Below are 12,784 nucleotides of genomic sequence, written 5' to 3'. Positions count from 1 at the left end.
GCTCATTAAATCAGACATAAGAGTTTGTCTTAAAAGTGATTTAATAAATATGTGTATCAAAATTTAAAGCACAACTGGCATGTTTATGCAATTTATTATGCATACATGTGCCTGGGGATCTGATACAGTTGCGGATTGTTTTTATATGTCTATGTCTGTATGAGGCAGCAGGTGAGGTGATGGTGGGGAGAGGAGTTGATTTTAGTGCAGTTTTAAAACTGCTACTAGCCAAATACTATAGAACACTTAAGAGAAATTCCATTTTTTAGGAATTTAAGGCTCTGATCCAACAAAACACTTAAGCAAGCACATAACTTTGAGCACACAAATTCTCCCACTGACTCCAGTGGGACTACTCACATGCTCAGTTAAGTACATGCTTAAGTGCTTTGTTGTGTCTGAACCTATATTGAGCTGCTTAAACAGTCAGCTATTGCAGAAAATTTGCTAGATTGTGTCTGTCTTTGTGTAAATGGGAGACTTGGAAGACATGAAGAGTTACGCCTCTGTGGGCAATGTATCAGAAAAAAAATTCTGTCTCTGTTGTACATTTTAAATAAAACCAAATTACTCTGTTTCTCCTCTTGAAAGAGTTAAAAAGATCCAATGCAAAGAGCATTTTTTCAGGTTTCCTCAGCAAGACGCAAGCTTTTGCAATCAGGAAATCAATGGGCGATGTGGCTAACTTTTGTTTTTGAAAACTGCAGCTCTTTCCAGGCTCTGAGGGCTTTTTCAAAAAGGTTCAGATGGATTATTTTTTAATTACTAATTCATTTTCTCTAGGAGGGATGGTATTGTGGGCTGCATATTAAATGAGTTCACATTTTTTGCCTTTTTCCCCCCTTTTCAAATGTAGCCATTGTATTAATTTTTTTAGAAACCTGCCAACTATTCCTTCTTTTATTTCTCTCTCTCCTTTATGTGCTTTTGCCAAGAAGTCTTTTTTATTCTAAATTTAAACTATGAGTGCTGCAACTTTAACTCCTTACATAGGGCAACATTTTTCAAAGTACTTAAGTGACTTGGGAAGTCAATGGGATTTAGGTTCCTATTTTGAAAATGGTGCTTGATGCTCCTAATTCACATAGATCTGTTTGAAATCTGTTTACCCATGGTCGCGCTCTCTCTCTCTCTCTCTCTTCTCTGTCACTATTGTGATACGAGAAAGATGATGAAGTAACTTCAGTCACAATCTTTTGTGCCAGATTTTCAGGAGCTTAGCACCCAAAAATTGCCATTGTTCTCAATGGAAGCTGCTGTGGGCTGAGAACTTTTGCATGTTTGAAACTCTAACCACTTCATTCAGGCACTATATGCACTTTAAAAAAAAAAAATTAAAAAAGAAATCTGGCCGCCTTCTTTTAAGGAATGATGCTAACCGTGTATTTCTTTATGGCTTCTTTCTCACTAAACATTTTCTGTTGCTGTCCAACAGTTATCAAGGTGATGTAGTTCAGGAAGAGACTACAATATTTCTGTTTTACCATCTGAGACAAGAATGTATCTAGTTAATCGGGAGTTGCTTTTTACTGGAATTAGTGAATGGTCTGTAATGCTAAAGGAGGCCTGTCTTCCTCTTCCACCCCAACCCCCATTTCCTTCTTCTCTTCTTTTCACTGTAATGGCCCCTTCCTACCTTAAAAAAACGACTGTAACCTCGTTCTCCCCCTTACCAACGAGTCTGTACTGCCCTGCTGCCCCCAGAAAGGAGCTATAAGTTAGTAGGCTGGATGGAGTTCCTTGACCTAGTCTGCAAGGGCTGCTCTGGTCATGTGCACTGCCCTATTGTGCAATGCCTTCCAAACTCTTCTACACAGGTTGCACCCCCATTTACTCTGCCTTGGCTAGGTGTAATCTTTGGCCAGCTGACAATGGCTGGGATTGTCAAAAGAGCCTAAGGCAGTAGGGCACCTAGTTCATGTTGAAAACTGAGAGAATGTGAGTGCATAACTCCCGTAGGCTCTTTTGAAAAATCTCAGTCTAAATGTCGAGGAGAAGAACGGAGGGGTTGGTGCCCCTATCCAAGACACGACCTGAGAAGAGATCACTGAAGGGCTATGACATGTGGTGCACAAAGGAGAGGATGGATACTTTATTGTATACATTGAGGAAGTGATGTTTGCTTGGCTGGAGTGAATGACGAAGCAGATACACGTAGCTTCTTTATGAACTCACAGAGGAGCAATGTCTAAACTATTGCAGAGCACTCAGTCATCGGACGCCTTTAAACTCTATCTCCCTCCTGCCCCCCCATTGAAAAATACATTACACATGAGTCTCTTTAGTCATGTGCTTATATCCTGCACAGCATTAAAGAGCTGCTGCTATTGCCTCATGGAAATCTGTTCAAAACATTTTTAATTAAAAAAAAAAAAAAAGACGACTTGTAGAGCATTCTTTTTAGTACCAAGTTTCTTTTCTTCCAGGCAGCTTAAAGCAAAGGGCAGATGTGATGTTCATACCCACAAATCTATTCCAATTCACTGAGTCAAGGGCTTGCTATGTTGTCCAGCTGAAACTTGTGAAAAATTGTGCTCTTTTTTAGCCCTGATTTTAGTAGCTCTGTTAATTTCTACAGTATCATGGAGACATTTAGGAATCATGTTAGAGGTGCACGTGTATAAGGATCTCAAAGCGATTTATGAATATTAAGGACTTGTCTACATGGCACTGGCAAAGCGCCTAGGAGGGTGTGATTTTTTTTTTAAGCGTTCTAATGTGCTGCACTTTAACTGGCCCATGTAGACCCTGCTGCCACACCCTAAATTTTAGACCCCTGCCCTAAATGGTACTATTTTGTGTTAACACGAGCTAGGTACCTTTTAGACCATGCCAGCAGTGTCTACATGGGGCAATTAGAGTGCAGCAAAATAGTGTGCTTTACCAATTACGTCCCTCTGGTGCACTTTGCTGGCCCTATGTAGACAAGCCCTCAGTGTCTCTCTCTGCTGCTGTGCAGTAGCTTAATACAGCTGAACCTCACTAACTTGTATAAATTAGCCAAATACACCTTGTAATCAGCATACCCGAAATGCCTGTTTCTCTGTGTTGCTGACTCTTGTGATTTTTGTCACAAGTCTTGCAATATTTGTTTTTTAAGCCCAGCTCCTGTCATCACGGGATTACATAAAAATCTCAGCTTTCATGTAGAAAAACAAGGTAAGATCCAAACGCTCATGGTTGTGGAGAAAAGGTGGAAATGTGGATTCTAACCAGAAAGCAAATCAATGGAATCCACAATTTTGTATATATAACATTTAAAACTTATGATTTTTAAGCCATTCTCATGATTTTTGGGGGCCCTGACTCATGGTTTTTGAAGACTTGCGGTTGGCAATACTGCCTCTCCACTTATAAGCAAAGATTTAATAGCAGAAAGCAAGGTCTCTTATTACAAAAATTACATTACTTCAGCAAAATATACTTTAATATACAGAGCTTAACATAGTCAACTGGAGTAAAACAAGTGATGAACTACATTTTTCCCAGGCGAATGCCAGCTAAACAAAGACATGACACTGTTTTGCCTGTTACTTTTAAGGGGGTTGTTTCTGAGGCCTGATTAACTTAATATTGTTCCTTTTTTAAAAGATTCTTTATGCTCCTTCCTGCTTCAGTTAGCACATGCAAGGTTTTATAGTTAAGCTAATTTAGCATATGGGACCTATCACGCACAGTACACAGTGACTGCCAGACTGGCCCAGCTGACTAGAATTTTGGTTCCAGACGCTACTCTGTCTGTCTATATTGTGCTGTGGATGCACTATGTAAAGTCTCATGCAGGTCACCAGACGTCCCAATATTAGGGGCTTTGTCTTATATATGCAACTATTGCCTCCCGTCCTCTCCTCCAAAAGTGTCCTGATTTTTCACACTTGCTATCTGGTCAACCTACTTCTCATCCATTTATTGCTTGGGTTGATAAAGGACTAGGATTATTCTTCAGGGAGCCTATTTAGCCTATTGTAGGAGCTAGAGCATATTGCCTTTGTAAAACACCCATCCCTGTCTGGCCAATGACCAAACAGCTGTAAAATACTGTTTAGTGTGTATATATACCGCTGCTCTGCTGTGCTCAGGTCTTTCTGACTGTTGCCCTCTAGTGACTGGCTTAGAGATCTTTTTAAAGCTCAATACTGTATTAATTACATATAACAGAGATTTATCTCAAGTGGTGGTAGCCTGTGTTTTGGGAGCAAAAGGATCTGAATGGGATTATAGATGACAGTGAGCTGTATATTTACACCATCTATTACTGACTGGCTCTAGAGAGGGAGAGGACTCTTGTGAGATTTGGGCTCCCAAAAAAGTTGAAACATCTCTTCACCACCTGATCTCTCTATTGTTTGGAAGTAAATATACAAGATGATTATTCATGCAGGGTTACCTGTTTCTGGTTCTTACTTTGATCACTGCTTGTGATACAAGTAACACACTTCAGTGATTAGACACTTGCCTCCCATCTCCATTCTCCCAGGTTCTAATTGACTGGATTAATGATGTCCTGGTGGAAGAGAGAATCATCGTTAAGCAGCTTGAAGAGGACCTTTATGATGGGCAAGTGCTGCAGAAGCTTTTGGGTGAGTTGAAGCTACAGAAGGGGGGCTTTGCAAATAAGTCAGCCCCTTTGGTTTGATGGCTAATTGCCTCCCAACAGACTAGCTGTCTGCAGCTTTGATAAAGTTAAATATTCAGTCCATCCACCTTGGCAATCCATTTAATAAATTATAATGGTTCATCTTTCAGCCCATCCACCAACTTTAGATCTAGTGTGTCCACTTTTGAAAGTCTTTGGGCTGAGAGCAATCCATTTAATAAATTATTATGGTTCATATATTCAGCCCATCCACCTTGGCAATCAGCACAGCATCAGCCTGTCCTATCTTTCTGCCCATCTGTTCTGTTCATGTGACCAGGTAGGGGATTGGAATAGACGAGAATCCTGCTCCCCGGAATGGGTGATTCATGCTGATGTCTAAACTCCGCCCACTCAGGAAAACATCCCAGATAGATGAAATGGGCAGGAGGAGACATGTGCTAACCTTGGTCAATCAAATGAAACTGGCCTAACTTTAGATCTAGTGTGTCCACTTTTGAAAGTCTTTGGGCTGAGAGCAATCCATTTAATAAATTATAATGGTTCATCTTTCGGGTCAGAGTGGATGCTCTTTCAAAAATTAACTTTGTATGATGTGGCATGAGTGCGGTACACACACTGTGCCCTTACACGTGTCTTGGGTTTGGGGGAGAGAGGCTCTTCAGTCAATCAGTAGGTTAAGTAAATAGTTATTCTATGTATCACTCGGCATCCCCCTTACACCTTCTCTTCTCCATTTGCAACCATTCTCCCCTAATAGCTTCTACCCAGAATCCTTTGAGACACAAAGATGTTGGTGGAGGTGCTGCAGGAATCAGTGCAGTGGTTCATAAGCTAGAAGCACTCCATAGAGAGACGTAGGCTATATCTGCGCTACAGACTTTCTAGCGGCACTGCTGTACCGCTACAGCTGTGCCTCTGTAAGGTCTCCCGTGCAGCCGCTCTTTGCCAGCAGGAGAGACCTCTCCTGTCAACATAGCACTGTCCACACCAGCACTTTTGTTGGTGAAATTTGTGTTGGTCCTGGGTGTATGTTTTTCACATCCCTTACTGACAAAAGATTTACCGAAAAAAGTGATATTGTAGACCAAGCCTTAGCTTCAAGTAGCAGAAGATTGGAGACATGCTAGAGAAACAGGCTTATAGTTTCCTTAATTCTTGTGAGCCATAGATTGAGAGTGACTGCCCATGGAACGTTTTCAGTGATCTGTAGGGGCTGGAGTGAGGGGTTTCAATTATGCTATTTTCGCTAGGGTTTATGGATGCTACTTTCTGAGTTTCGCCCATGTGCCACTTAGAAAGAGCCCCACAATGTTCCAGTAAACATTCACAAAATCTTTTAAACATCGATTCACAATAATGGCTTTATTGTGCAATGAAAACTCCTCAAAATACAGCTTGAGGGAGCTCAATAAAATGGGAGGAGAGCTTTCTAAATTTTTTTTAAACTATTTATTTAGGAAGTTTTAACAAGTTTACAGATCCTTGCCCTGTAAATGTCAGAAACAAAACAAACATTACAACAATTAGCATTTGTGTAAAGAGTCTTTATCCAGGAATATAGTCACTAGCTCTTTCTAGTTAATGGAGTGTTACCATATTACAGAGTGACCATCATTGTAATACCTATGTTGCTTCTAGAGACTTTATGAAATGGACTGAAATCTCTATGCACATGTTGTTAACAGACCAGGTATCTCTCTCAAATGTTAATAAAAAACAAACAACCAACCAATTGGATAGTTGTGCTAGGAGCTTCTTTTCTTTTTGCAGGTGAACTTTGAATACTGAATAAAAAGGAACCCAATATTTAAGTGTCTGTCTGTCCTCTGTTTATTTTGCTGGGCACATAATCAGTGTGTCAATTTTTCCAGAACCACAACCTCCTATATGCGTATATAATTAATTTTGGAACCATTCCTCAATGGTTGGTCTTTTTTTCTTTTTCCAATGAGAAGCTAGCAATGGCCAAGCAGCTACTAGCAGATGAGAAATTAATTCTTCATTTCCTTTCAGGGGTGCTGGAACAATTTGTATAGTGAGGGTGCTGAGATCCATAGAACCAAACTGCAAACCCTGTACATAACGGAAACCACTTCAAGCCAGGGGTTGTGGCAGCACCCCCAGCACCCCTAGTTCCAGCACTGATGTTTCCTTTGTGTGACCATTTCCCCTAAGAAGCCCCAGGAGGATTACCAAAGGATCATTTGGTAATAAATATTCAACCATTTGTGATATTTGGTTACAAATTGCATCCCAATATTCTCTAATGACTGGACATGTCCACCATATATACATGAAATCTCCTTTTTTGCCAGTTTCTCCAACATTTCCCCCCATTCAGTCTTTCTCTATTTTTTTACTTTGGCCTAAGTGTTTGTATGGTTGGGGCCATTGAAACAGTATTTTAAATAATTTTTCTTTTTTAGTGCTACGGACTGAAGTGCCTGGTCCTCTTTCCCACATCAAACCCTATTCCTTTGAAGTAATTTGTCTATCCACATCCTCGTCCCAGCGTGTCATATATCAACACTTTTTTGTGAGGAACATTGTCTGCAAAGATTGATATAAAATAGTTATAATTTTTTTTCTTTCCTAATTGACCAGACTCCATTACTTCTATTAAAGGTAGCTTTCTGTAATCAACTTTTCTAGAGCACTGAGAAGCAGAATGCATGACTTAAAATGGGGGAGCTTTAAACACTGGCTGGTCAGGCTATGGTGGGGGTACCTCTTAGCTGAAGGTGTTTGCACAAACGCAAATGGCTATGGATTGGCGGTTGCATTCAATAGACTATGTTGTTAGTATAAATCAAAAGTTTTGGCAGGGATCCCTCCACGTAGGGTGCCGCAGCCAATCATTTTTATCCTGAGGTGCTCCTTCCTACAAAGTGTGTTGCTTGGGCAGCACTTCAGAATAATTATGGTGTGCTGTCCATTCTCTAGGAGTCAGTTTCAGCATGCTGGGGAGCTGGCATGGGTCAATGGTGAGAAACTGGGAATTCTCTGCTTATGGGAATTCCTAGTGTTTGGCTCCCAACTAGCTGCAAGGGATAATAAAAGGGCAGAAGTATGGTCTCTGCTCTCCCTTACACATGTTGCTGCTGTAGCAAGTGGTGGTGTACTAAATAATCCGAGGTGCGTGTTCATCATACGGAGAGTTTATACATATCAGTGACCTTCTATTGAAGGCACAGTGGCACACTTAAACTCCAACTCTGCAAACACTTAGGCCGGGTCTACACTCTGAACTTACATCAGTATAACTGTTGCTCAGGGGTGTGAAAAATCCCCACACTTGGGCGATATAGTGATACCGAGCTAACCCCTGGCGGAGACGGCGCTGTGTTGACGGGAGAAGCTACCGCCTCTCAGAGAGGTGGATTAACTATGCCGACGGGAGAAGCTTTTCAGTAAAGTGTGACAGCAGCGCAGCTGCAGCGCTGTATGTGTAGACAAACCCATGTGCTTAACTTTATGCATGTGCATAACTTTGTTGAACTCAGTGGGATGTCTTGTGAGTAAAATTATGCATGTACGAGTTTGCAAAATCCTTGCCGGGTTGCCTTTTCTCCCATCTTCTAGCATGCAGGCTTGCCTCTTCTTCACAGGAAAACCACAGTCGTCATAACTGGGCTCCATCTCATGCTCTAGTCAAGGCTTCTTGACTGCTTTAGCCATAGCCATTGCATTGTTGAGGATAAATGTCTTGTACTAGTGACACAGCAAAAGGCAATGAAATATGTGGCTCTGGAGAGGCTTCTTTTGGTTGGGGTCTCACAATATGTGAGCAAAGTTGACCCTTCATTTCACCCTTTTGCATGCACAAGAGGCTCATAAAGTAGGTTCCTTCAACTTCGTGCACTGCTTGATTGTTCTTGTTTCGTTCATGTGAAAGATGCTCCGAGATTTAAGAACAGAATTCAGATTCCTTAGAGAACATATTACAGGTGAAAACCAGGAACTTGTCATCTGGAGAATTCTGAAGCCACCCAGAGTGGCAGATTAGCAAATGGGTGACAGACTTATTTAGAAGCTGAGCCTCGTTTGCAGAATTTGATCAAGATGATAAGTATTGCCACTGAGATGCCATGATATACATAGTGTCAGCATGAAAGATTAGCGAAGTCCCTATTTGCTGGGCTGTCAATACATCCGATCCCTAACTTGTGCACTAAAAGGTGATCAATAACAATGAGGTGTATGACAAAAAATTCACTTCTATTGGATGTGAGGCTTTCCCCCCTAAAAATATGTTCTAGCTGGGTATCAAGTGAGCTGGCCATTCTTCCCCTGGCCTGAGGAAGAGAAGAGAAGGTACCAGCTCCTCTCTTTGCTGTACAGCTTATTGGAGGACAGCATGGTCTCCTTGCCTCACCACCCACCAGTTTGAGGAAGAGTAGATAGAGGTAGCTCAACTGCAAGTCCATTGGCTTGAGGGGGAAAGGGGTAAGGAAAGGGGTAACACATGAGTGTGTGGTTCTGGGGGAATTCAGATGAACAATTGAGGAATCCCAAATTTTAGGAATATCTGTGATTTTTTTTTTTTTTTTTTTTTTACCAAAATTTGCTGTGCCTTGTCCACTGGTTAAAACAAAACAAAACCAACCAAACAAAAAAACCAACCAATTGACTTAGGTCTTGTGTATATGAGAAAGTTATACTTGTTTAACTTAAATCTATTTTTAAACCAATTCAGTTAAAACCAGTATAAACCACTGTGTAAATGCTTATTTTGGTTTAAGAGTTGGCCTACTCAGATTGTGTCTACACTATCAATTATGTTGGTGTAATTTATGTCACTCAGAAGTGTGAATAAGCCACCCCTCTGAGTGACACAAGTTATACAGACCTAAGCACCGGTGAAGACAGCGCTATGTCAGTGGAGCTTCTCTCACTGACCTAGCTACTGCTGCTTGTTGGGGATGGATTAATTAAGTCGATGGAGAGCTCTCTCCCATTGGCTTAGTGCGGCTACACTAGAGAGCTCACAACGGTGCAGCTGCATCGGTACAGCTGAACCGCTGTAAGCTCTCTAGTGTAGCCATAGCCGTAGGTTTAGCTTAAACCGACTCTTAACTGACTTCAGCTAAACTGAAATAACTCAGGTTTCAACCAAAATAACTGTGTCTACACAGCCTTTTGCACCAGTTTAACAAAATCAGACCTTTAGTCAAAGTGGTGTAACTGTCTTGTGCAGACAAGGCCTTACTGTGTTGAACTCATTTACCTATAGGAGAGGAAAAAGGAAGGTACAACAGCAAAATTTTTGTTGTACCCTTGTGAAAATTATATTAATATAACACTTCTAAAATACTACTAACCAGGGATCTCTGTGTCTTACCAAACACTGAAGTTACTGGAAAATATCACTGTGAAGTTTAGAAGGTAAATATTCCTATTTCACAGGTGGTTACTTGTCCAAGATGACAGATTTGGGGATTAGAACCCAGGAGTCCTGTGCTCTCCCCTATGCTTGTCTAACAAGTCCTGCTTTGTTTGTTTTTGTTTAAATGCAGAAAAGCTGGCTGACCGTAAATTGAATGTGGCAGAAGTGACGCAGTCTGAAATTGGTCAGAAACAAAAGCTGCAGACAGTTCTGGAAGCTGTCCATGATTTACTCCGACCCCATGGCTGGACAATCAAGTGGAATGTCGACTGTAAGTGCCATGTGCAAAAAAAGTCTGCTTTGAAGTGAGACTGTGTCATGTTCATGAATGCAGAGGAAATGATTTTCTGCTGCCCATTTCAGAAATGCAGCATCCATCCTGGTAACCAATAACTTGATCACATATTCTGTGCTGCAGTGTGTTTACAGACTACTAATAGTAATGTATATGTGTAGGCCATATACATAGCATGAGAAGGTTGCGGTTATACCATATACCCTCCTACCTCTATAGTTCTGGTTTGAACTCCTTCAGATGAGGAGGGATATGTCATAATTGGGCTTCTTGAAGTGTGTCATTTCTTTAAGCATATATTATCATTAAAACATTGTTTTGCTGAATCTCTATAGATCTGAGAAACTTGTTAGCTTCTCAAGATAGAGACTTAAGAGCTTGGACCCATTCATTCATTCTAGGATGTCCTGTTTAGAGACAAAAACAATGAGGAGTCCTTGTAGAACCTTACAGACTAACAAATTTATTTGGGCATAAGCTTTTGTGAGCTAAAACACACTTCATCAGATGCATGGAGTGGAAAATACAGTAGAGAGGTATAAATACACAGCATATGAAAAGATGCAAAAACTACAAAAACTAATTTTTCCCCCTGCTGATACTCACACCTTCTTGTCAACTGTTTTGAAATGGGCCACCTTGATTACATTGAACTCATTAGCACTACAAAAGTGATTTTTTTTCCTCCCTTCTTGTCAACTGTTGAGAATAGCCCACTTCTACCTTAATTGAATTGGCTCCTTAGCACTGACCCCTCCACTTCGTAAGGCAGCTCCCATCTTTTCATATGCTGTGTATTTATACCTCTCTACTGTATTTTCCACTCCATGCATCTGATAAAGTGGGTTTTAGCCCATGAAAGCTTATGCCCAAATAAATTGGTTAGTCTCTAAGGTGCCACAAGGACTCCTTGTTGTTTTTGCTGATACAGACTAACACAGCTACCACTCTGAAACCTGTTTAGAGATACTATTTCTGATGGAGTAAGCAGAAAGAACATCCCTTTAAAGTGTAGCCCTTTATCTACAAAAGAATTTGTGATGTGTTTCCACCGAGGGAGTGAACCATCTTAATGTGGCTTATAAACAGGAGCATCATAGTCTGTGTAATTTTGCTACAGATGTATTCAGGGTGGGCATTCTCAAATGTAGGTCTGATTTAATACAGTTGAGCATATCTGAACTTGCTCGAGGAGATGTGCTAATTCACTTTAATAGCCAATGCAATTCTGTACTTCTGTGGTGACTTTTATGAATATGCACTACTTTGTTGATAGACTCAGCTGTAGTTCTGAGGCTGTGCATACACCTAAACTACTACTGTACACGGTTAGTACATGTAATGTGCTCCCTCAGGTCCTTTACTCTTCCCTGAGGAGAGGGATGATCTGGGCACTGGTCTGGTTTCAATACCTGGCTCTACTTTTGACTTGTTTTGTGACTTTGGTCAATTGGTTCCCCTCTGTTACCATATCTGTAAAGTGGGATAATATTTATCCAGTGGACACAGGTTAATTGAATTCTTATTGTTTGTAAAATTGTTTTGAGATCATTATGTGAAAGGCCTAAAGTGTTGCCTTGCTAACCAATAAAGTTTTTCTACCTTTTTTTCCACCCCTCTAAAGGCTGGTTGTTTAAAATCTGTTTTCGACTTGTGTTTTTTACTTCAGCAATCCATGGCAAGAATCTAATTTCCATTCTCCACCTTCTGGTAGCTTTGGCCATGCATTTCCGGGCTCCCATCCGACTTCCTGAGCACGTTTCTGTGCAAGTGGTAGTTGTAAGGGTAAGTATGAACTCCCAAGTATAGTTGTGTCATAGTGACTGCCATCCATCACCCTGATCACTCTGCTTATATACTGCAACCTTCTCCCCCCGCCCCATCTTTGTCTTAGTTATTTAGCTAAGCCCTCCCCTGTGATATTCAGGAGGCCAGAGTGGATGTGTTCCCTTCTGGCCTCGGAATCTATGAATCTTGCAATCTTTTATGATGTGTTCACAAGGTACCTAGAATAATACATCCCTATTAATGATCGGGGCCTCCAGTTGCTACTGTCATACAAAAAAATTAGTAGTGTATAATGGAATTTGCATGTCAGAGAGCTCCATTTGTTGGCTTTTTACTAAAGGTAAATCATTGTTATCTTCTGCTCATTGAAGGGGGAACCATTCAAAGAGAAACTACACCAGGATCTGGGGAGAGGTTTAGAATCTCTTTTTTGGAAGCCCGTTGTGTTTCCCAGGGGCCAATTTGTCATGTCAGTTGTGACACTCTGCTTCCTTTGGTTCTGCATTTTGACCTTGATCATGGTCCTTCACAGCTCCATTCCTCTGTTTGCTCTGTTCAATTAGAGAGATAGGGTTAGACCCTGACTTCTAATCTCCTGCTCTAGACATTGCAACAGTCCTTTCTGTCTTTGCTGCCTAGTCCTGGCTTTTTTGCCCATTTCTCGTGGTCCACAAAGAGCATTTTGCTACTGCAGGGCATTCTCATTCTTGATTTT

General features: G+C 41.0%; 1 protein-coding gene across 6 annotated transcripts in view; it reads left to right on the top strand.

Annotated features, from left to right (window-relative positions):
* Positions 1 to 12,784, top strand: part of PARVB (parvin beta) — a 104,973-nt gene that overhangs the window by 51,044 nt on the left and 41,145 nt on the right. For all 6 annotated transcript variants that reach the window (XM_038397832.2, XM_043515606.1, XM_043515587.1 and 3 more), the window contains 3 exons: positions 4,478 to 4,580; positions 10,117 to 10,257; positions 11,951 to 12,066. In XM_038397832.2, the coding sequence (XP_038253760.1) occupies positions 4,478 to 4,580; positions 10,117 to 10,257; positions 11,951 to 12,066 (360 nt within the window). The remainder of the gene's footprint in view (positions 1 to 4,477; positions 4,581 to 10,116; positions 10,258 to 11,950; positions 12,067 to 12,784) is intronic.

Source organism: Dermochelys coriacea, chromosome 1, assembly GCF_009764565.3.
Source record: "Dermochelys coriacea isolate rDerCor1 chromosome 1, rDerCor1.pri.v4, whole genome shotgun sequence".
NCBI classification, from domain to species: domain Eukaryota; kingdom Metazoa; phylum Chordata; order Testudines; family Dermochelyidae; genus Dermochelys; species Dermochelys coriacea.
The sequence above is the reverse complement of the archived record's forward strand: the minus strand, read 5'-3'. Positions and strand labels throughout refer to the sequence as shown.